The sequence below is a fragment of the Pezoporus flaviventris genome, unplaced genomic scaffold, assembly GCF_033815535.1.
Source record: "Pezoporus flaviventris isolate CSIRO_AGI_PZ_B2104156 unplaced genomic scaffold, CSIRO_AGI_Pfla_v1 ptg000036l, whole genome shotgun sequence".
In the NCBI taxonomy this organism is placed as follows: Eukaryota; Metazoa; Chordata; class Aves; order Psittaciformes; family Psittacidae; genus Pezoporus; species Pezoporus flaviventris.
Window position 1 is genome coordinate 40,864,905 of NW_026892584.1, and position 25,400 is coordinate 40,890,304.

The 25,400-nt window shown below is 38.5% G+C and overlaps 1 protein-coding gene across 16 annotated transcripts in view; it reads left to right on the forward strand.

The window, feature by feature from the left end:
• Window positions 1-25,400, forward strand: part of MARK3 (microtubule affinity regulating kinase 3) — a 64,168-nt gene that overhangs the window by 35,539 nt on the left and 3,229 nt on the right. For 5 of the 16 annotated variants that reach the window (XM_061464062.1, XM_061464066.1, XM_061464065.1 and 2 more), the window contains 11 exons: window positions 1,108-1,164; window positions 2,109-2,345; window positions 2,434-2,553; window positions 3,287-3,386; window positions 3,648-3,760; window positions 4,523-4,676; window positions 6,206-6,423; window positions 12,520-12,623; window positions 17,313-17,477; window positions 18,199-18,456; window positions 21,328-21,354. In XM_061464062.1, coding sequence (XP_061320046.1) covers window positions 1,108-1,164; window positions 2,109-2,345; window positions 2,434-2,553; window positions 3,287-3,386; window positions 3,648-3,760; window positions 4,523-4,676; window positions 6,206-6,423; window positions 12,520-12,623; window positions 17,313-17,477; window positions 18,199-18,456; window positions 21,328-21,354 — 1,553 coding nt within the window. The remainder of the gene's footprint in view (window positions 1-1,107; window positions 1,165-2,108; window positions 2,346-2,433; window positions 2,554-3,286; window positions 3,387-3,647; window positions 3,761-4,522; window positions 4,677-6,205; window positions 6,424-12,519; window positions 12,624-17,312; window positions 17,478-18,198; window positions 18,457-21,327; window positions 21,355-25,400) is intronic. The other 11 variants (XM_061464076.1, XM_061464072.1, XM_061464074.1 and 8 more) reach the window with 7 other exon arrangements.

Sequence of the window (25,400 nt, forward strand, 5' to 3'; positions counted from 1 at the left end):
GGGGCACAAAGACACTAACATTGGTGTTTTAAGCGTCATGCAGAATTGACTGGTAGGTCAGGCAGGTCTCTGACCTACCAAGAACCTTACTTACCTTACTTTAACCTACTCTAAATACAGGGAGAAAGAAGTATTCTTCTTACTAGTACAAGATATCCTTCTGCTAAGCTGGGCAGCCTGACGATGAGTTATTTTTGTAACAGTAATGATACCTCATCTTTCTGTCTTGGACACCTTAAGAATGGAAATACATCATGTAAGCATAGTTATTACAGTAAATTACTTTTATGTGCACTTTATGTGCAGTTCCACTTTTAAGAAGTTGTAACATCTGCCTCAATTCTGACCACGTGCATGTGACAGTAAAATGTATTTGAGCGCATTTGTGATCGTGTAACAATAACCTTTTCCATACATGTAGAGCTGCAGCAATGCTTCTGACTCTAAAGGAATGTACTAGGACACTGTACTGTGTAAATAGCTTATACAGCTTTCTATATAAAGCAGGAAAAACTCAATGATACTTGGAAATTATGATGGAAGAAATTATTCTGTTACATGTGAGACATAGCGTTTTTTCCATTGATCTTGCTCTTGTACAAAATACAATAAACCATACACCCTTTGACAGCACACCTGAGATGCACAGTTGCTTTTCACTGAAAAAGTTTTGACAAACAAGCTGTTTCCCGGTAGTTTCTCTAATAGCTAAGCCCATTTCTTACTCTGTTCTTTCCATGCTGCGGCATGAAAAATCACCTTTGGAGAAGGCCTGGAAAACTTCAGTCCACAGGGAAAGCTTTTATGGCTGTGAATAGTATTGGAATGGAAATACTTAAGTAACCTTTCTGAAAGTCATTGCTTCTACTGGTCTATAATTAGCCACACAGGAAAAACAAAATTCTCTTTCAAGTGTAGTAGAAGTGAAATAGATCAAATAACAAACACCTAAGTTACTTCACAGCTTTTCCCCATATATGTTGGTCACTGTAATAGTTGGTTAGGTAGCTCTAAGTTCATAACTTTAGTAAAAATTTTGAACTTTGTGATTGAAACTCTGGTTTCTTTGAAATGTCACTTATATAATTGGACTTGTTTTCTATCCAGATAGTATCTGCAGTGCAGTATTGCCATCAAAAGCATATTGTTCATAGAGACCTCAAGGTGAGTAGGAAAAAGTGTGTGAAATGTGTACCAGCTTCTGTACCTGTGGGTCTGATCTTTATTGTGCCACTAAAATGTAGTATAAATTCAGTTTTCCGAGTTATTTTTTTGCATGTGTTTTGCAAGTTTTGTTGCAAGTTTTGTTTGCAGTATTGTTGCAAGTTTTTGTTTGCAGTATTGTTGGAAGTTTTGAGAATGTCTACGCTATAGAACCATTTCAAGTAAAAAGGATTTGTAAGGCTTTTATTTATTATTAATTTAAAGGCTGCTAAAACATTGTATCTCACCCTTGGTCATATTCAAATCTGATGCAGGTCAGTGTTAGCTGAGAGATCTAAAAAGAAATAAGGGTAGTTTGATAGAGGTATGAAGGTATGAAAAGTTCTGGTCTTGGACCAGTCATGATGATGAAACTGAGCTGCTTTGTAGCTCAGCTTGAAATGATGTGTCCCTTCTTTAGACTGTGCCTTTTATATTAATAGTGTTGCCACATAACTTGCTTAACATATAATAGCTTAATGATGTCAAACTACCCACCACCAAAAAAAAACCCCTCTTGAAAAAAGTTTAAAGGTTATGTGTATTACCAAACTTTTGCAATAATGCCACATAAAGTAAGGATAGCGGTACTGTATCTTGTTTTCATTGTAATGGATGAAAATGTAAGTTACAGTAGCGCAGGATGCATTTCCGTGGAGAAAACAGATAGGTGGTAATAACACAGTTTTCAGGTAGCATAACGGCTCCCATAGTCTGAAGCCATTGTAGAGAGGTTTTTAAAATAGGGGATCCGTGACTGGTAGACTAAAGCATGCCGAAAGACTTTCCAAGTAAGTTAATGTTTATAGGTATTCCAGCTTTTTGCCTTTTAAGAATGAGTAAAAACAGACAGTAGCATTCTAAATCAAAGTATTTTATCTTTCAAACCATTCTTTCTCTTCCAGGCTGAAAATCTATTGCTAGATGCAGATATGAACATTAAAATAGCAGACTTTGGGTTTAGCAATGAGTTTACAGTCGGAAATAAACTGGACACCTTTTGTGGCAGCCCACCATATGCTGCTCCAGAGCTCTTTCAAGGGAAGAAATACGATGGACCTGAAGTAGATGTTTGGAGTTTAGGTGTTATTCTTTATACTCTTGTGAGTGGATCTCTTCCTTTCGATGGACAGAACTTAAAGGTGTGTTTTTGTAGAATACATACGGTATGTTTATCTGTTTTAAGTGATTTGCTGCCTATAGCTTACAGTCTGCTCTTCTGTTACCAAGGAACTTCGAGAAAGAGTGCTCAGGGGAAAGTACAGGATTCCTTTCTACATGTCCACAGACTGTGAAAACCTCCTCAAACGTTTCCTGGTGCTAAACCCAACAAAAAGAGGCACTCTAGAGGTAATGGCACAAAGAAGGTGCATCAGAAAGCTAGACATTGTATTTTGCAAACTGTATTCTTGAGCTGTAACCTATTATTGTCATACCATTCCTGAATAGTTTATTTGGGTTAGGTTTGGGGCAGGGAGGTTGTTGAGTAGAGCATATGACTGTTTTGGTGGGGGTTTTTTTAAGATTTTATTTACTATGGTTACAAAACACTTGACTCCACAGTTGCTTTCAAAATAAATGTGAGACTACACTGCGTATGTCATACAGCTTTTTCTGAGGGATTACCTTGTTGATTCCTGCGTAAATAGATGATCATTTCCATATTTTCAAATGTTAACTGCAATTACTGGCTGCTAGGTTATGGTGTGTTTGCCTTTCACCCACATTTTGTACCATTATGGAGGAGAAAGGCCAAAACAATACTGACTTTCATGGATGTCCACAGTTGAGCCTGGACCTACTGGTCTTGAGAGTTGGCACACTGCTCCTGGTGTGTGTTACGGGCTTTTAGCTCTCAGCTATGTGCTAGAATGCAGCTGGTTGGGAAGAACCTCAGCTTGATGTACATAGTTGATTCTCCTCACTGGAGCAAAACAAAAGTAAGTGCTGGGGCCTGTTCTGGAAAAGAAAAATGAGAAAAGTCCTTAGTGTTCGGTAGGTGAGGGAGCTGTTATTTCAACAGCTCATTTTCTTTGCTGGTAAGTACACTATACCAACAAACCTTGTTTTTTTTTTTTTATAGCAAATCATGAAGGACAGGTGGATCAATGCAGGGCATGAGGAGGATGAACTTAAACCTTTTTTTGAACCAGAATTAGACATCTCGGACCAGAAAAGAATAGGTAATGAAGTCTTTTTCAGAACATAATACAGTTTACGTGATGGGTGGTTGGGTTTGGTTTGTGGTTGTTTTTTTTTAACTTGCCATTTGGGAAAAAGTTACTAATCTTTTAATATTGATATTTTGTCAGGCTTATGTTCTCACACTTAATTGACTTGTTTAATTCTTGAAATGTTCCATTTTTTCTCTTCAACTTCAACACTCAGCCAGCCTAAACATCAGAGTGTTTCCCTTACTTACAGAATATGTATTTGGTTTTTAGATATTATGGTAGGAATGGGATATTCTCAAGAAGAAATTCAAGAATCACTTAGTAAAATGAAGTATGATGAAATCACAGCTACATACTTACTGTTAGGAAGGAAATCATTGGAGGTAAGTACCATTCTTACAATGAAACAAAGGAATCGGAAAGGGTCCTTAGTGAAGTTAAAAGCAAAAATTAATTCAGTAACTATAGGCAGTTGCATTCCTGCTCAGAAGTCCATTACACTTAAAACCATGTTATTCTCCTCATAAATGTCAACTGTCCAAATGACACTGTGTGTTTGTTCTCACGCTGATATGAGTCAGTAAACTCTTGCCTTTACGCTCCCCAAAACTACTCTGCTCGATCAGCAGTTACTCCTCTTTGTATGCCAGTTACTGTTCTGTTTAGTCTAGGATCTCAAGTGTGAGTGTGCCAGCTGTAAATATTTTAAGAGAACCAAGGACAAAACCTGTCAACCTAAAAAAGTTCTTGCATTGTAGATTACCTTTTCGTATGACGCTGAGAGGGTTTGACATCAGTAAGCTGCTCTTGATTCCTCTGCTGCAGGAGTTGATGTGGTGGCTTCTACAAAATGCATCCTCTCTGAGGAGAGGTTACTGTAGTAGAGATACAGATACTGAAAGCAGAGATGGATTTTCTCTATTGGATTGTCCTTTGAGGAGCTGCAAATTCTGCTGAATTTTACCTAAGAAAGTTGCACAAGAATCTAAGAGAAGTTGGGGCCTCTAAGCAACTTCCTTGCTGTCACAACATTTGCCGTGTAGTAGAGCCATCTTTCGCTTCCCTGTTAATGCTCCCATAATGTGGTAGATGTTTAATTTGTTTTGTCTGAACTCCTTGTTTTAATATTCTCATTTGTATTGTAGTTGGATGCAAGTGATTCAAGCTCCAGCAGCAATCTTTCACTTGCCAAAGTTAGGCCAAGTAATGATCTTAATAATAGCACTGGACAATCTCCTCATCACAAAATTCAGAGAAGCATATCTTCTAGCCAGAAACAGCGGCGGTACAGTGATCATGGTGAGCAATTCTCATTTTCAGTGTTGCAGAATATAGTGAGTTCGAGTTCTGTTGAGTGTCTGAATTTGTCTCCATCCCCCAAAGGTAAGGAAGGTGACAACAACTGTGTAGCTCACAGCATGGTGGCTAAATAATTTACTGAATAACTAATACTTTTTAAAAATTGGTTTTGTTATAAAATTTTCAGACATCTTCTAGAGGAATGCTGAGTACACCAGTTTAATTCTCACATTCTGCTTTGTGTTGTCCCTTGCATTCCTGACCATGCTGGGAAAGTCTTGTTACACAAATTGAAGAGAATGATGCAACTCCCTTTTTCATGAAAAACACAGCACTCCTCCCCCATGCTCTTGTATGTCTGTTCAGCTTTTGTTTTCTTTTGACACTAGTAGGTCAGCTTGTGTCTAAAACTTGAAGAAATGTCAGTTTACCGATATTTCTTGTTTCCTGTTTCCTGAGGGTAGAGTCACTTGATTGTCCTGCAGGAATTAAATTTCTAAAGAACAGTGATACAGACAAACTTGGAAGTCTTCTGCTTAATGAGTGTGTAAGACAGTAGTTTAGGATTATCTAAATATCTAAACATCTTCCTGCTCAGACACTTAACTCATAAAAGGAGTCTCTGTTCAGTACTACCTTTTAATACCTCAAGTGCATTGAGAGGTTGGTTTTCTTAAGGATTCTTTTGGGATGATGGTTACCATGTTTTGTGATACTTTTTAATATATATATGTTTTATATATATATATGTATTTTTTGTGTATATACACGTACACTTTTTGATTGTTATTAAAACACAAGCTACAAAGTTGATATATCTAGCTATGTCTTCTGTGTCTTCTGAGGAGGTATGATTGAGGCAGCAGAAAACACAGTCCTGACATCCCTACAGGCTTCTCCAGTGTCCAGGAACCTAGTAAGGCAAGAGGGAGCTTGCGACTGTTGAAGGGGCTGCCCCGTTCTCAGGTGTGCTGGAGAGGTTTCCTGTTCCTGGCACAGCTGGGGAGGCTGGTGGCAAACCGCCCCTGCTTCTGGGCTTTTCCAGGAGCACAGGCCACCAGCCATTAGAGCTGATGGTGGCCCAGGGCTGTGTCACCAGGTGCCTGTCTCAGGAGCCCAGTTTTACTGGAAGTTAGTTTGAACAGCATGTGTCAGATTTGCGCTAATTAAGAGTTGTCTGGTTTGAATGAGTCAGTTACTTATTAAGTGTCTTTAAGATGATGGGTTTTTCCTAGCAAGTCAAACCAGTGTCGGTACTCAAACATCAGAAGCCTCCATGACATGTGTGGTTCTCTCATGGAAATCAAGTAGTATCTTAACCTAGAAAGGCTTTTGTTTTTCACAGTATTTTACTGTTGTCCAAAATACATTTAATTTTGGTTAACTTAAATAATTACTTTTTTTTCAACTCTGATTCCCAGTCTCTGCATGATTCTTATGTGTGAATACATTTCCACTGTAATGAAAAATAGTTACTGAACTTCTGACAAGAAAAATGATTTTCCTGTTTCTTTTACTTGTTTTTTAAGCTGGACCATCCATCCCCTCAGTAGTGGCGTATCCCAAAAGAAGCCAGACTAGTACTACAGACAGTGACCTCAAAAAGGAAGGAATTCAGTCAAGAAAATCCAGCAGTACTGCAGTTGCAGGAAGAGGAATTGCACCAGCTAGTCCAATGCTTGGAAATGCCAGCAATCCCAATAAGGCTGATATTCCTGAACGTAAGAAAGGTTCAGCTGTTCCTAGTGTAAGTAAAAACACTTACTTATTATGAAGATGAAATATTTCTGAGGGGTAAAAGAAGTGTTAAACCTGTGATTTATCAGTGGTGCTGATTGTACTTCTCATTCATCCAGAGTAAATGTAGATATCTCATATAGTTGCCTTTTTAATTCCTGAATCAGTCAGCTAGCTACTCAAGTTACCCTGTAATAATTATGAAGGAGTTAGTAGGTATTAATAGTTAGCACTAGTAGCTGTTAGTGAACAGACATAATTTGGGTATTTTAAAAAATAAATAAATTAAAAAAAAACAGGAAGAAAGACCCTGAACTCAAAGGCTGTCCACTGAAATTTTGCATAACTTATTTCTGATATTACCAGCTACTCTTCTGTTGCCTCTGTACAGAACAACAAAATCTCTGTTTTTATTATCCTGTTTTACAGTTTCATGTGTATAAGGAGCCACCTAATCTTTGCTCTCAAACAGGCTGTTCGAAGTCGTAGTTACGTATATTAAGATTATCAAAGAAACGTTGCTCTAAAAACATTTGTAATTCAACCTGTATTTAAAATTAGTGTGCCTGGCTCTTTTTTTCTTTCTGGGCTTCTCTCACCTGCCCTAAATCTCAACAGCACCAACAAAAAAACTTCACTACAGTGCATAACTAGTGAATTTACAGGTTCGAGCAATAGGCAGTGTGTCAAAAGACAGAAAATTCTTTGTTCCTTTTGGCTTTTAACGTATATGCTCTGTGGTGCCTCCCTCTGAGGCAGAGTTGGAAATCTGTTTTCACATAATAACTCTTGAGTCTTGTAATATTTATTTTCTGAATCTTGGGGGTTTGTATTGAAAAACTTCCTTTTTTACAGGAGAAATAACTTCCCAGTCCCTTATTCAACTTGCAGTGGAGTGGTTTAAGGTTTTTTTTTGTGGTTTTTTTTGTTTTGTTTTTAAACTGATCCCACAAAACTGTCATGTTTGGTCATATACTCAGCACCCTTACTTAGAACAAATGAGAACAGAACTTTCTGAGCTCACAGCTTTTTGACAGCCTAAAGCAAAAGAAGTGCAACAGGATTTGTTTTACTTCTTTAGCTCTGTATTGTCACTTGGCTCAGTGGCTGATAGTGACTTGGTTGGAGGATCTCAGTCAGAGAGATTCCTTGGAAAGACACGTCTTCTACTGTAGCAGCTGTTATTCATAAATGTGAACAAGAGAACACAATTTTGGGGTACCTGCTCTTTGCCTTGTTTTCTTATCAGCCCAGAAACCATTTGGATTTTGTTTCATCTTACGTGACAGACCTTAACTACTGAGTCTCAAAATGGTAGGATACTCAAAATAGTTTTGTCCTGCATTGAACTTTACTCCATACTGTGTAGTACTTCATACAAGAGCTTTGCATCACTGTTCCAACATACTTTAGTATCTTTAGTATTTTGATCTGCTATTCTACACCACTCCCAAATTATGGGGTTTTATTCCAGTAGTCTTATTTCAAATTTCATGCTACTTTAGCTGAAATAAGATTTGAGGTCGTAACCATAGGTTACTTCTTTGTTCAGTGTGCAGTTGATCCAACTGATCTTTTACAAGCAGTGGTACAGGGTGGTGAACATGGAATTGGATTTGTGATGTTACTCAATAGTTAGTGTTTAAAACTGTCTCTGTTCTTAGCTCTTTAGTCAGACAGTGCAAACTCTAGCACCCAGTTCCCTCAGTAAAGATGAGTCTTTTGCTTTCTGGCATTCTGGGGATGTGGGGGTGGAGGAAAGGACTGACTTCTTACACAGTTCCTGGAACTAATTAGGGACTTTTACAGTTTTGTCATGCATCTAGAAGGGAAAAAAAAAAGAGAGATGTTGGAGTTACCATATTGTCCTGAAGTTGAAAAAACTTTTGAGGTAGAGGGATTTTGTTCTCACTGAGCACTTAAGTCTTAAAATCAGTGATACGATGAGAAAGTCGCTGAAGAGACAGAAAAATACTGTTTAAAAAGGCAAAGGAAAAGTAGTAGAACTGGTCTTTACTGCACGCCCTTAGACAGGTGTGTGCTGTTCTTACTAAATAACAAAACTTGCAAGCATGCACTTAAGGATAAGAGTTGTGCTTGTAGAGCGGAGAGCTAAGTCTGGGTTGGAGTAAGGGGCTCCAAGCTGTACTTGTAAAGTTGACATTGTGTTTGAGCTCTTGCAAACTAAATAGTTCTTCAGGCTGAACAAGAGTACATCAAGAACCTGAAGTTCATTGGGCAAATACCAAATTAATAACAAAAACCTGCTACAGGGGTTGCATAGTTAGCAGCAACTAGTAATTCCCTGCTTTAACAACTCCTTGTTTATTACTCACAGCTTTGGATTTTTCCTCAGTGCTTGTAATAAGGCTGCCCTGGAGCCCTTAGCATAGCTTTAGGATGACTGGAAGAGGAGAATAGATAGTATGTTTGGAAAATAATTTAGGACCAAAAATGTACTAGTGCCCTCAAGTACATTGTACATTAAGCTGATTGTTTGAAAGTTTTTTACATCAATCCTTGCCCTGATGTGTATTAATGGGAAAATATCCTGCCTAAGCAGTGGGCACAAGATTCTCTAAGAAAAAAAGACAGACTGTACCACAAATTGATCCTTTGTGCTGTGATTGGACCTCGTGTCTGTGTTCAGAAGTCTCAACATGTGCTTTTGCAGTGTCAGCACCTCCTGCAAAAAAGTCAGGTGATGCCACAAGGATGAACTTGCACAGCTAGCCAGTCAGGGAGTGTGGTGTGACACCGGTTTCAGGCTTTGTGTGCTGTGCACCTGTACATTTTAGTCATGTGAGGTGGGCATATGCCAGCCTTATGAAGTTTAACCATGCCAAGTGCAAGGTCCTACACCGGGGTCAGAGCAATCCCAGGCACAGCTACAGGCTGGGCAGAGAAGAGATTCAGAGCAGCCCTGTGGAGAAGGACTTGGGGGTGTTGGTCAATGAGAAAATGAACATGAGCCGGCTTCAGTGTGCGCTCACAGCCCAGAAAGCCAACCGTATCCTGGGCTGCATTAAAAGGAGCATGAGCAGCAGGTCGAAGGAGGTGATCCTGCCCCTCTACTCTGCTCTTGTGAGACCTCACCTGGAGTATTGTGTGCAGTTCTGGTGTCCTCAACATAAAAAGGACATGGAACTGTTGGAACAAGTCCAGAGGAGGGCCACAAGGATGATCAGGGGACTGGAGCACCTCTGGTATGAAGATAGGCTGAGAAGTTGGGGCTGTTCAGCCTGGAGAAGAGAAGGCTGCGTGGAGACCTCAGAGCAGCCTTCCAGTATCTGAAGGGGGCCTACAGGGATGCTGGAGAGGGACTCTTCATTAGGGACTGCAGTGACAGAGCAAGGGGTAACGGGTTAAAACTTAAACAGGGGAAGTTTAGATTGGATATAATGAGGAAATTCTTTACTGTAAGGGTGGTGAGGGACTGGAATGGGTTGCCCAGGGAAGTTGTTAATGCTCCATCCCTGGCAGTGTTCAAGTCCAGGTTGGACAGAGCCTTGGGTGACATGGTTTCATGTGAGGTGTCCCTGCCCATGGCAGGGGGGTTGGAACTAGATGATCTTAAGGTCTTTTCCAACCCTAACTGTTCTATGATTCTATGTCCAGAGATTAGTAGTCTGTAGACTTGCTGAAGAAAGTCATAGCTGAAGAACTCCCTTGATGAATCATGAAAGGTTATACACTAAAAAGTGTAAAAGCACCTAAAACCATAACTGCATTCTTGCTAAAACTAACATTTGAAAGCTTGAAATGCTCAGTCTTCTCTCATGACCTCTGAAATATGAGCCAAACGGAAAAAAAGCGTATCCTGATTCATGTGTCTGTGTGCTCCAGAAAGTGCTGTGAAAGTGCATCTTTAGAGTCCTCTGCTTTCAGGTATGAATACCAAAACCTGTCCACTCCCAAATCTGTCTTTAAAGTTTGATCCAGGACAGATTGCTGTCTTGTCTTTCTAGATGTGCAACATGACAGTACATTTTAATGTTATGTGGTATCTTCTCAAGGGAAACAGGTGTTTAATGTTCCAAGGCAGCAGGTGGAAAGAAGAAAGCCACCCATGATTGTGCGTATTTCCCACCAGAAAAGCACTGTGGGATGTTCTGGGTGCTTCATTCTCTGATGTATTCAGGAACACAGAACAAAATGATATGCAAATATTAATATGCAATACGTCAATGTACCATTGGTTTGCCTGGGCTCCAATAAGCATCTTGCACATCTTGACCTCTCAAGAACATACAAATAAAACTTCACCTAAGGTGCACAGCTTTAGTTGCTGGCAAATTTAGTAAAGAGAGGGGACCTTGTATAATGAGAAATGTTAGAGGAGAGTAGACGAATCAGTGGTTTGTTTGATTTTAAGGGAACGGATGTGTAAGGAATGAAGTACAGTGAAAGGACCAGGAGGAAATTTTGGTAATGCTTGGCACATGCCTATCCTTAAGGATTATCTAGTGAAGAATATTTGACAAGCCTTGAGACAACTTATATACATCTTATGATTTAATTAATAGTTCTGCTAATCTAAAATACTCTTAATACATCTTAACACCAGGAGATTGTGCAGTTCACTTTTTCATTTTTATTCATGGCAAGATGTGTAACAGGTCAGCAGTCTTCTAAATAAACAAGATGGCTTCATTGTTCAGTCTGCAGCTCATTGCATTGCTTGAGACTCCCTGCATAGGAAATACTTTGCCTTAAGGTACTAGAGGAGCTTTTGCTGGTTATTGAGAATACTCCACTTTTAACAGTTTTTTTCAGGTTTGGAAACAGAAAAGGTTTGGCTACTCTCCTTTTGTGCTTGAACTAGTTTTTCCTTTCTTTTTTTTTTTTTTTTTATCCTCCTTCATGTCATTCTCTACTGTGACCATTTATATGAAACCTTTTCTTATTGCTATTTTAAAAACCCACTGAATTTCCATTGTCTGTCATAGCAGTAATTCTTCAAAGAACTCCAAAAGGTTAGTTGAGCATGAAGTCCCTTGCCTGATTCTTAGTGGCCATCCTTACTCAACATGCTTATCCAGGTGCTGACCAGTCATTCCCTTAAGCTAGCCTCTTCCAAGACTTCCCCCAGCAGTGATGTTTCAAGTTAATAGCCTATTTTGCTTCCTGCTTTGCCCTGTGATTCTTTTCTTCAAAGAAAATTTTAAAAGTTTTTTTTCCACTTTCCAATCAGTTTATAGTTTCCTGTGTTACTATGTTCTTGGGGTGGGGAGAAAAAATATAAGGCTTGCCAGCTTTTACTTCCTCTACAACCTGGGGGTGAATGTTTGTTTGGACCACCATGCGTTCTCCTACAGTAATTGCATCTAACGTTTTATAACTTTGTTATCTGTGAATTACCTAGCTTCTCAGTCGTTCCTGGAAAGTTGACCACCAACTTGGGCATATCTCCACCCTCTTTCTCTGTAAAGACAGAGGCAAAGTAATTCTGTTTCTTTTCTCCCCTCTAAAGTAAGGTCTGTAGTTTAAGTTCCCCTGGTTCTCTTATCCTCAATGTATTATGCCTGTATTTAAATGTATATTTTTTTTAAGTCTTATTAAAATTCTCTGCAATTTGTCTCTTCAATTTGACTTATTCTTCCCTGTTTTAAAAACTTGTGTAGTGTTTCATAGTATTTTAATAAGTCCATGTTTGCCTTCCCACTGAATTTTACCACATTTGTTTCTTAAGTCTTTGTTTTTCCGATGTTGTTTAAGAGTATGATTTTAACTTAAAGGAAAATTCCACAATTTACAAGTGGTAAAGTATTTCAAAAATAGGTTACAAAGACATAGGCTATCCAGATGTAGATGAGCGCTATACATGCTGAGAACTTGTAATTCGGAATTAATGGTAATTCTGGTAATTAAAAACTTCAAGCTGTGTTAATTTTGAGCTGTCAACATGAAGTACAAGAACTTGTTAGAATTATTTTTTTGATTGCATTATTTCTTAAAAATACTGGAAAGTGTTTGTATATTAATTACTGTAGGTTTTATAACTCTGTAGAACTAGCATGAAGTAAACCAGCCTTCAACTACATGTAGACTTAACCCCAGAAAAGCCTTTTGTGGGGAATAACAAACCTATGTTTTTTAATTGTAGAATAATACTGCCCCCGGAGCAATGACACGGCGCAACACATATGTTTGTAGTGAAAGAACCACTGCTGATAGGCATTCAGTGATACAAAATGGCAAGAAGAACAGGTATATAAAATGTCTTCCTATGGTATATGTCTTTTGTCTTCACATATCCAAAAAATTATAATACCTAATTTAAACAAAATCAGTATTCTAGTGTAATTCTAAATGAAAGGTGAGTACAGAGCATTACGGAGCACCTGTAAGTATGTTGTGTTATTTTCTGGGTTTGTTTTTTTTTTTCCTATATTTAATACATAGTCTTTATACTTGGAATGTAAAAATAAATTCCTGGTTTCTGGTTAAATACATGTAATTTTTACAGCCTTCATCTTAAGTCACTTGTTACCTTCTGTGACCAGAAAAGATATGCTTGCAGAAGAGGCTTGTTTAGCTTGAAACTACAAAGTTCATCTCTCTTGGGCCATTCTCTTTTTACATTTCACTCTAAACTGTACTCTGTTGGGATCATTTGGCATACTGTTTTTTCTGTGAAAAGTAGAAAGTAATTTTTTTCTGAGCAAAGATTAGACAGTATAGGCCATTGTCTTGGACCAGAAATGTTTTTTTACTTATGTTTTGTAGTCTTCATTTCTTCCCAGTATTTGCAGAACTCATCTTGAAAAGGAAAGCACTGATATTGCTGTAGTCTAAGTGAAAACAGCAAAATAACAGGTTTCCTCTTAACTTTAGTGAATGAAAGCCTTACTGGAGCATGCAGTGGAATTGGAGTTAACGAGTTCGTATGTAGCCACATCTAGTGCTGTCTTTCCCTGTGTACCAAAGACTGAGGAGAGTTGTGGAAAATTAATACAATAGTGAACGCAAACATTAGGTATAGATTAACAGTTGTAAAGAACAACTGTTCTACCACCAAATTTCCCAGCTGGCTGAGGCGTTTTAGTTCCAACTAGCTGATCTTCACAAAATTTTACTTGTCTCAAAAGGTGGTAACAAGTTATTCACTGTTGCCAGCAGAGCACCCATAAGCTAATAGTGCTTAATAAAGATGCTTAAGCTTGGAGGAATGTGTACTTCTCTCCGACTCTTCACAATTTTCTCTATGCCTTCCTAATTTTATGGTATATTGTAAAGGGTGGGGAAAAAAGTACTTCTAGCTCGTGTTGAAATCTATCTTTTTTGCACAGAATCTTTCCCCTTCCTTTTGGCAGTTTATAAGGAAGGGTAGTGAAGTTGTGATGTTGAAAGGAAAATGTGTCTGACCCTTGGTTGATTCCTGGAGCCTAGGGATAAGGAACGTGGTTTTGACCCTGTCTCTTCCTCCTAGCTTTCTGCAAAGGAAAAAGTCAAGTGTAAGTCTGAAGGGTGCCAAAAGTCTGGCTGGCCAGCTGGGCCTGCGATCAACTTTGTTGTGAAGTACAGCACAGCTGTATGGTACTGTCTCTTAGTGTGTCTGTCTCAGCCTTCATTGCTTAGTCCCTGTTAACATCACCAAGTTTGTTTAGATTAAAGCTCAACATCCCTTCTTTAATTTGATATGTTAATAGCTTTTTTTCTTTCCAGACTCTTGAAAAAAATGAAACTTTCTGTCCAAAATAGCTTTAATAGATTTGACTACTTAATTTCTTAGTTTAATAATATTTTTGTTCATCTTTGAGCTAATACCTTTGCAATACGTTTTTAAAAGTTTAAAAGTTACTAGATACTGTTTACTAGGAATGCTTGAGATTCAGGTGTCCCATTAATTTAGGAGTAACTTCATGCTCCTAAGAACTATCTTTTGAAGTTACTTTTTTTCCCAGCTATGAGTTTCTCAGCAAACTGCTGTCTTTTCAGTTTGTCATACACGGGCACTAATCTAAAAGTTAACATTGAGTAGTACTTGGCAACTATATTAGTTTGTGATTGGTTGTTGTTATGTAACTTACCTTTTGTGGTCAGTACAGTATCCAAACATCATTTGACATCCTGCAGTCTAGTCCTGTTTGGGTTATTTGAAACAGCTGAGCATTTATATATTCACTGCCCGGAAAGGATAATTTTAACTTCTGCACATATTTTTTTATTACCGCTTTTGTTACTCTTTATAGAAGGTTAAAATGAAATAGATAATGAGAATGCATTGGTAATTGCTTTAAATTGGAGACCACTCATTGTCGGAAATGTTTCAACAGTAAACTGCGCATTCATTTTGGCACAGTTTCAAAATTACTGTGATTTGGGACAGAATTCAGAATTTTTCTGAGTATGTTTTGTTGCTGTAACCAGGCAAAGGCTTGACTGATCACATGAGGTGCAGGGACCTTTAATTCAGGCTAAATCAGCATGGCTGTTGATGGGACTGGCTCTTCAGAATGAATCCTGCCTGCCTTCAGGTGTTTCTGTAGTATCTGTCTATTTTATTGTAGTCTCAGAAATATTGTTGTACTAGCAGAAAGTAACTTTAGAAAAATGTGATGTTTTTTTCTTCCTGTGAAGCAAGATCTGAAGTAGAACCTCAGCTTTGTATAAATCCAAGGGTTTGTCAGAAGTGATTTCTATGCTTTTGAAATGTCAGTCAGTGGAAAATATTAAAGGCAGGAGTAATTACTATAGATGATTTGTAACAGATTGGATTTTAGATTTTCCACAGCCAGTCAAATACTGACTGAGCTGGTGGAAACCTGCCTTCAGAGGCAAGGAGGGCACATTTGAAGTTTCAACACTTTCCCTACAGGAAGAATAAAAATGTTACTTGTTCTGTTTTTATCTTACACATTGAATTCTGAGAAGGCATTATTTCTGAAGATACAGAAATTGAAGAACTGGTAGTCAGCTAGTGCACCTGTTGGGGAAAGTAGTCTTGAAGATCCCATGCAAGACTGGTAGAAGCAAAGAGTTTTTGTCTCACATCCCTACTTTTAACACATTGTGTGGCTGACACAGGCATTTTACCGGAGAGGACTCTGTTGGCTTTCCTCCAAAGTCTGAGCATTAATTAAAGCACTTGGGGACTCATAGAACACTCTTCATAATGATAGGCAATTGCTTTAAATCATTTATAACGCAAATGATTTACAACAGCCTCAGATTTTTGATAAGCCTTGGCACTAATTGGTGAATGTTTGCTCACTTTTTTCTCTGTTCTCAGGCTAATAATCTAAGGAAGCTGATTTCTAGCAAAGCTGCAGAGGAAGAGATATAGGTGCTTTGATATGTGCCCTGATACTTTATTGATACCTTTAGCTATCACCTCTTTGGAGGCAGGCGACTAAATAAAACTTGGGTCTAATGTGTTGCAACTAGATTATTTCTCCTGTATCTTTCACAGCAGATTGAGAGGGAAGGAGCTGGACGTACTGGGGAGGCTAGTGACCAATTATTTGGGGATTACATGACTTTAGGGTATTGCTGTTGAGATGAATGCTCATTTCCTTACAATTTATTAATACCCTGGGGTAATGTAAAAGCTGGGTTGTGTTGCAGGCTTCATTGTAGTAGTGCTTGTTGTTGGCATCCTGCTGGATTCAGCATTGTAAAGAGATGAGTGCATGACTCTGGAGTTTTCAAGACTCTGAAAAGTTAGAAACAAAACAGAAAGTAGATTTTTGCTAACCATTCTAGCCAGCAGTTCTGATGTCTGAGCTGTGAGGTGTTTTCTGCTAGTGCTTTGGGAGCTAAGTCTGAGAAGAGGGTCAGCTGACACTTGTAGCTGGAGTACCATTCTCCTCTCCAAATTCTGACATACCAGAGAACAAGAGGGGATAAGAGGACTTGAATTTCAGTATATGTAACCAGGAAGTAACTTGGAAGCGAACATGCAGTGTGATGAAGCTGTCACTGGCAATTCCCGATTTCTTAACCTTGAACAATATTTCTGATTACAATTGCCTTACTTTTAAAGCAAACTTAAGATGACTGGCACACATCATTGTAGCCTGAAAGGCCCAGTACATCTTGTGGCCTCAGTTTTTTCCCATCCTTGTCATTACTAGATAATATGAAGGCTGCAAAGAATTTGTCCCAAAGAAAGAAAAGTATTTCGTGTTATACAGCTGGCAGCTTACTGACCATTCTGCTAAGACAGCACTGTATACCTTCCTTCAAAGCCTGAGCCTCAAATTTAGAGAATTTAACATTTGTGGTCAAGATATATGAAATGCTCTTCAAACTGTAATACCTCTTTTTTCAGAGAACACCATGTGTTATTCATTGCCTCTTACATGTATAGGTTGATTAATAGTAGTCTTTTTGTTTGGGCCTCTCTGGACTTGTTAAAGATCACGATACTGTTGTTTTCTATTTGTGCCTGTGAAGTCCCTTGGTTACCAGATGTAGACTGGGATTTGAAAGCTTGCCCAGATTACACTGATTTCTTTTAACATGGATACATTCTGAAAACAAAGCATTTCACTGTGGTAATAGAGCTGTCATTGTTCTCTTGCAAAGTGCAGTTGGTGGGTTTATTAATGCATTTTTTTAATGTTAAAACCTGTACAAGTTACACAAGTGCTTTATAGAGGTGCTTTGGCACACAGCACTGAGTTACTCAGGTTCTGTACATCGAGAGTAACACTGCAAACTAATGGTAAGAGTATGATCACTTCATAGATGTCAAGTACTATAGTGAGGATGCTTTTTAAGGGGAGTGTAGGATAGTTACTGCTCTTTGCATAGAAGAGGGCTATTAAGAGTTCATGTTTTTTGATAAATAAGTAATAGAAGGAAAAGTTTGCTTTTTTTCTATGCAGTAGTTTGTTGTTGGTCCATCATGCTCTTCTTTCTGCCTCTGCCTGAACCCAAATCCCCTCACAGCCTGACAGAAATGTCCGCTTACGCAGCTAGCCCTGCTTCAGTTTGTACTACATCCTTCTCCAGTGTTCGGCTGCGACATCAGAAGTCGATGTCCATGTCAGCCTCTGTGCACACGAAGATGATGTTGCCTCCAATAGACAATGGCGCAGATAACTTCAGGCCTATGTAAGAACCTGAAATCGTTGTCAAACTAACTTATACCCACTGCTTCTTAACTTTGTGCTGTGGAATTTTAGTCCTAGATTGTTCTAGTTTATATTGCCCACAAGATGTGTGTTTCTTCATTTTTTTTTTAGTCTTGTTTACATTTGTTTTGTGGTGTGTCAGGCTGTCGGTGACATAATCCTGCAATAATGAACCTTAATTTTTTCCTAGTGTTAGGAGTATTGGACATTCCCTATTGTCAGAGTTTGTGGGAGACTTTAACCGTGTATCCTGAAGGACTTTGCTACTTGGAGCAGTTCACTTGTAGAGAATTTTGTGTAGGATACTTTCAAAATTAGCAAGATTTTAAAAGATGTATATATAGAATGTGGAGGGAGAGACACTAAAGTTACTTACTGCTTCTCTTTCCTGGGAGGAAACTTGGCTTGTCTGTTCCTTTATGAGTCTTCTCAGTGAAACAAACTGTATGCCTAGTATATCTGATCTTTTCCAAGACACTTTTTTTCTGACTTTGTAGGTTTCTGTTTCGGCAGCCTTTTAATCCTAACTTCTTACAAGTTTTGATTCCATACAGTGCTGTAATAACGTTGATATTTCCAACCCTGGCCTATATCAAAGTGTCTGCTTATGCTTTACTGTAGAACGTAGTGTTTTGTGTTTCCTGCAGAACTGTAGTGCTTCTTGTGAAGAATTTCTAGCATTGTTTTGTTTTCTGCTCTAGCACTATTCCCGATCAAAGAACTCCTGTTGCTTCAACTCACAGCATTAGCAGCGCAACCACACCTGACCGTATTCGTTTCCCCAGAGGAACAGCTAGTCGGAGCACTTTCCACGGACAGCTCAGAGAGAGACGTACTGCTACCTACAACGGACCGCCAGCCTCCCCCAGTCTGTCCCATGAAGCAACACCACTCTCACAGACTCGAACCAGGGGATCCACTAATCTGTTTAGTAAACTAACTTCAAAACTCACAAGAAGGTTAGTCTCATAAAATGGTAATGCAACTTTTCCTTTTATTAGGTAGTAGAAGTACCTAGTGGCTCATTGCTTAGGTGGTTTTGTCTGTATTCTCTGATTAATGGCTTAACAGTTTCTGCAACTTAAAATGCACTAGCTTATTATTTTTTGTAGTTCTTTTTGGTTACAGAAGCCATGTTTTTAGCAGTTGAATCAAACAGGATAAAAAGTGGGGATGTTTGGTCTGTGCTGTTCCTTCTGTGCTCTTCATCCTCATGTCTGAGATAAAAATGCTGCAGAGCTGAAACATTTTGGCTCAGTTCAAAAGTGGCTCACTCTGCATGGTCTGCCAGTAGGCAGCATAAACTAAGATCCCAGTCTTGATATTTATTGTAGTGTTAGAAGCTCACTTTGTGTTTTCCAGTCACTTAGCTATTGGCATTTCCAGAATAATCCTACTGGCAACACATGAATAGAAATATCACAGGTGAAAGGGTAGGGACAGGAGACAAAAGTTTCTTTTGGCAGTAGCGCTAGCGTAGGTCACTGTAGATAATGCAGGCCTGTGGTTTCAGTCTAGGCAGGAGTCTGGTGAAACCTTACTCCTATTTTGACCTTTAGTTCATGTGCAGATTCTGATTTTGGAGTGAAGGTGTGTTGGTCTAGCCAAAGCCTAGCTTAAGCAGGTTTTGTTCCTACACTAACAGGCTTTTTTTTCTAATTGGACTTCTCATTTCAAACCCATGTATGATTTAAATTAGTTCCTACAAACTCTAAAATGGAAGACCAACTATTCTCCTATATTTAAAACCTGTTGGTTCACATACCACATACTTCAGACCACTATGATATCCACAACTTGTGTTTGCAGAAGTGAGGGTTTGTTTATCTTTGCCTTAAGATAATCTCCATGCTTTTGTACTCTCCTCATCATGTGAAATTTTTTTGGAGTATATGATTCTGATCTTGGCCTGGGTGCTTTTGTGTTAGTCTTGTATCGCATCAGCACGAAGCTGTTTCCTTCCTGTCTGTTCTGCGACTATACATGCTTCCCTCTCAGCATTCCTGTTCATAGTCTCCCATTCCTACAAAATAATGACAACCCAGACTTCAGTTTTTCGTAACTGGCTGATTTCAATTTAGCGAGTGAATTTCTGTAAAAATGTAGGAGTTGTTTCTGTGAAAAACAAAATCATGACAGCTTAGCCTTTGGGTAAAGGTTTTACCCTGCTGAGTTCTCTGCCAGCTAACACTTCCTTGGGAAACACTGTGCTGTATGAAATTCCCCCTTTCCTCCACCCTCCCCCAATTCTTTTTCAGTTGAGAGAGAGATAACAGATTAATTTGGATTTTTTTTTATGATTTAAGTAATCTGCTTTTTGTCAAGTGAAGTCTTAATCAGACACATCCTTTTGGCACATATTTCTTTCTGTACTTTTGTTTGTAATAGCCTTACTTAATTTTCCATCTGACGTGCCAAATGTGGACGCTCAAAATGTCAGTATACAAGCTTTTCACTTGGTTCTTTAGGCAGCATTCAAACTTCTATCATTACTTCCAAGTCTCAACTTTCACAGTGCAGTGTGGTTTTCCCAAAGCTTTTCCCCACTTCTTTTGACAATAGTTGCATCTGTAATTGATTAAATAGCGTGCAGTTGTAACACAATAGCACTGTTACAGATTGTCATGGTTTAAGCCCAGCCAGTAACTCAGCACCACACAGCCGCTTGCTCACCCCTTCCTCACCCCTCCCCAACTGAAAGAATGTAAACCCCAAGGGTTGAGATAAGAGCAGTCCAGTAACTAAAAGTACAATATAGTGATACTAGAAAGAATACCAACAATAACAATAACAGGAAACAACAGAAAAATAAAGCTCAGAAAACAGAAGTGATGCACAATACAATTGCTCACCACCTGCCAGCCAATGCCCAACCCAACCAGCAATCTGGGTCTTCTGGGTAACTCTCCCCAGTTTATATACTGGGCACAATGTGCTGTGCTATGGAATACTCCTTTGGCTAGTTTGGGTCAGGTGTCCTGAGAGACAGAAAAGTTCTTGATCAGGGTAAGCCTACTTAGCACAAGTAAAACACTGGTGTTATCAGCATTGTTCTCAGACTAAAGCCAAAACACAGCACTGCACCAACTATAGGAAGAAAATTAACTTCGTCCCAGCCAACACCAGGACACAGAAGTTTGCGCTTGGCGGACTTCTTACAGTTGGGGCTGTGTTGCAAGAGGTGCTGTACAAGCTACTAAGAAGGTGGATGGTGCCGTCAGAAGACATGGTTTTGTTTCTTCTCTTTAAGGGTTTTGGGTTTTTTAGGTTTTTTTAATCTGTTATTCTAGCATTCTCTATGGATAATCTGAATCCTCATTATGAACTACTTATGTTCTGGTGTAGGCAATTGTTACAGCTTCTGCCACTGAATTAACTAAATATTGAAGGCAGTCCTTGGCACAACGTGGCTGACCTGATGTTATGAAGGAAAGAAGAAACCTAACTCTGGACATACTCAAGATCTAATTATAGTAGAATTACAGATTTTTGTTTTCTATTTGAAATACACGAAGAAAATCCAAACATATTTTGATGTGGCCTTGCAGATTATGAGTTTTAGTGTTTTAACACCAGTACATATCTTAATTCATAATAACTACTGGTGTCATATTTCTCAGGAAAACTAAGTTTGGAAGTAGCAGTGCTAAGGGTTTGACTCTTCATGCCCTGAATCATCTGCCTAATCTCAGAATGCATTGAAGTGTAATTTCCATTGTGCGTTTTAAATGAGATTTTTTTTTTTTTGCATGTTTCGCTCTAAATGGCTTTTTCAATTTATTTTGTACAAAACTTTTTGTTAATTATTATTTTGGCTTAATTTCTTTTAGAAACATGTCATTCAGGTTTATCAAAAGGTAGGATTTTTTTATATTTTTAAAAAAGTGGCTCCTGCAATTAACAACAGATTTGGCTTTCTAGCCTTGGTTTTCTGAAAACTAAACTTCCTGCTGAGAACTAAATTCTTTCTTGAGAGGAAAGCATAGAATAAATCTATTAACTCCTGATGATACTTAAGAATCTGTGGCACCTGTATAACAAGATGCTAAGCATGCCTTGTGAATTCTTCTTTCTTTGATAGAGTTGGTAGTACCAAAGTAATTCTGTTCTCTGTACTAATACACTTAGCATGCTTATGTTTGAAGAATGAGGTGTTTGATAACAATGATGAAAGTATAAACAAAACATAAGGTTACAAGCAAATAAAGGTAAGTGATGCTGAATTTACATTACATTCTCTTTGGTTTATGATATTTTATAAAAAAGAATCAGTTTAAGTGTTGTCTGCGGTTGATACAATAGAAAGCAAGCAGCATGGTTGTGAATGAAGACGCAATGGCTGTGTATTTATTTTAAAATGGGATGCATTTGCTGAAGTTAATTGCAGCGGATGTGCAAAGAGAGCACTTTGGTTATGAAAAAGTATAACATCTATGCAAGTTTATTACAAAATGTCAGAGTTCAGAAGTCTGGTTCACGTTTCAAGCCCAAATGATTGAATTTAGTTTTACAGTTTGGGAATTAATCAGGTTGCTATTTATCTTGTTAATCCATTGCAACTCATGAAAGGTGGTTATACAATTTTGATCCACAGGTACATTTTCCAGTAGGATTTTGTAATACTTTGTTTAGTTGTATCATATCTTGGAGATTCCTAAAGGGTGGGACTTTAAATTTTCAACCACTGATAAAAAATAGGAAGATCAGGTAAAACAATAAATATCTGTTTTAACTTTCAGAATGCAAGGTTATGCATGTGAATGTAACTTTAAGTTCATCAGACCATTTCAAGTAAATACTTAGATTAGGGAGACCTGAGATGTAGATTGCTGTCTGAATTTGGGTTTATTGTGTACAGTCCGAGTCTAAAGGTACCCTACCCAATTAAGTGAGTAAATTCTATGCCATGGTAATAATAATCAGAGCTCTTCCAGACATGACAGTGTTTAGAACTGATATTGGTTGGGTTGGCTGGGGTTGTCACAGCTGCCTTGAGAAAAGGAATATACACTATGTCTTAGTTAAGGAAAGAACCCATCCAGCACAACATACAGATGAAACTGAGCAGCAGCATTAGTTTTAATCTGTTGTGCATTATATGGGCTGTGGAGTGCATATCACTGGTAGGAGGCACCTTCTGTTTCTCTTAGTCATGTTGCTTTTAAACCAAAGGACTGTGATGTGTGCAACCTCCACAACTGGGTGCATGTAAGTTTGTTACACTGCTGCTCTGAAGAAAGATGGAAAATGCTAATATGTGTACAGTTTTAAACTAGAAGGTTACTGTTCAAATTTGAGACTTAAAAAAGGTGATTTTAAATTTGTTTTTTAAAAATTTTCCTTTGACTTGAGGCCAGGAATCTGATTATTGTGGAAATATCTGCTACAGCTTCTATGAATATGTCTTTTGAATAAGAGATTTGCAAAGTCTTGCACCACCTACACAGGACCAGGCTATGCTTTTTTAATTCTTAAATTTAAAATTCTTAAATTTAAAATTCAATTAAGTATCCGTGGTGTCCCAACCTGATCTGTATATGTACAAAATGAAACTGAAGTGCTAGAGGTCTTGGCAATTTCTTCTTGCTTTATATGTTATGAATTTTACCTAAGCTCACTAAGTCTTTGATAGTGAAGGAACTGCTGTAACCCAGTAGCACATATACATATAGTACTGCAATGTCATTCTAGGGAGCTAACCAAAAGTAGGTATCTGTCACTCATTCTTAAATTGTGAGTTCTAATATTGTACTTGGTACATAGAGGTATAAAAATATATATATCTCATGTACCATGTACTGGCCTTGCCAGTCTGCATATTGTGGAAGTCTACCTTTTTTTTCCTGACAGCAAAAATCACTTAATGTTCTGGATTTTCTTGCAGCATCTTTTCTCCAGTTCCATAAATTGATCTTATTTTACTGTCTTGCACTTTTTGCTGGTCTTCCATATCTTTTTAGACCGTTTTCTTTGCATTTATTTGGATTTTTAATAGAGTATACAAAGATGTAAAGAACAGAAAACACAACATAACCCAGGACAGATGCATGGAAACATTTCTTATTTTTCAAAACCTTTCAAAAACCGTAAAGGAGGTAGTATATAGGCATGAAAAATGAGACGTAACTTCCATCTATATTTGTTCCATTCTGAATACCAATGAGTGTCTGGTAGGAAAGTAATGAAAGTAATTTGTATAAAAATACAAGCAAAAGCAGAAAATTCAGAGCATGAACTAGCAATTTGACATTTCTGCAAAAGTGAAGATTGTATCAGCAGTGGGGGGGCTCAGGCCTGCATCTGATTTGCAGACCCCCCAAAACAGTGCTGGGAATTATAGTAAGTAACTGTTCCTGAACACCAGTGCTGGGCAGGTGTTTGTAGTAGAGCTGGACATAACCATGTCTGTCATGAAGAAAAGGAACATCTAGAGAGACTGGCACAACTCTCATAAGCTTGGCATGATGGCTTGTATTTGAGGGTGCATGTCACCATGCGCAGTTCCCTCTGCGAAATGAATGGAACACCGGTGCGTGAAAGAAAGTAAGGACTTTCTGAGAAGCTCCCATGAAGGTGTTTGTTATTTCAAAGTGGCAGGTATTTTGCAAATAATTACTTTCTTTGATTTAGAGTACAGTGGTTTAGAAATTGAATAATTTGGCTTAATTTCAGCCTGAAATGTGTCTTAAGAACATCATTAGGGATTTTTCCTCCTGGACTTTTCTGGACAGATTCCAGTAACAATATGACTGTTAGTTGCTGGGGAAATTGGTTATTGGTTTTAAACAAAAATACAAACAAAATGAAACAAACCAACCCCAAGAATCCATAAGAGCTTGCAGCTGTTGACAAAGCCGATGTTTCCTACCTTGTAGGAATATAGGAGGCTCTTTAAAGTTCAAGTACTCTCAGTTTTTCAATTGAGCAGTGTCTACAGACTTGTTGCTTGCTTTGCCAGCGAATGAGCCTTTCCCAGATCATCTGAAAGGTGTGGATTTGTTCAGTTGGTACATGTGATTATCTCTCCCATCCCACCTACCCCCCTTCTTGGTCCTACAGAGTTGTCATAAAGGATGAACACATAGACTGTATATGCAGACCTTAAAAATCCTTCTCTACCTTCTCGTGTATCTACCACAGATCCATAGCACAAGATCTCATGAAAATAGCTACCATTAAAAACTCACTTTGAAGCAGTAGAATTAGTTGAGGACTTGCCTGTTGTTTCCTTCTTGTTATCTTCCTTATCCTTTTAGCATGACAGCTGTTCATTAGTCAATGGCAAACGTTTCCTAGCAAAGACCCTTCTGTGCCATGTGCTGAGCAGCACTTCATAGAGCAGGGTTCTGATCGGATGCTGTTGTGACAAGCACCTCATAGCTGAGTGACTTAGCGCTTTCTTAATTAGAATTCTGTTGCAATAGCAGTGTAAATTTTGAACGAGGAGCAGGCTCCACAGCCTAAACAGCAGGTGCTGCCACCATGCTCTTCACAGGGCTAGCACACGTCTCTTCCCTTGTGACAGGGACTGCATGAATTCCATTTACAAGCCTGTTGCTTCACTGCAACCCTCAAAAGGAAGGAAAGGAGGAAATTAAACTTTTTAACACCCCACACGCACTGATATAAATACCACTGTGCCTCAAAAAAATCAACTCTTACACTGCTATCCCTAGACACCTGTCAGCCAAACTGCTGTAATAATTTGCATTATTAAGTGAAGCCATGGACTAGCCTAGAGTAGTTTGATAAGAGCCTTATAAAGGCAGCTTTCCTCTGAGCAGAATTGGTGCCAAGATGTCACACTGTGGTACTGCAATAATGGGAAGGTAGAGGAAGATCATTTTGCCCGTAATTCTGCTTGATCCTGGGTTTTTAAAAAATAGTAGTTATCAGCAGTGTA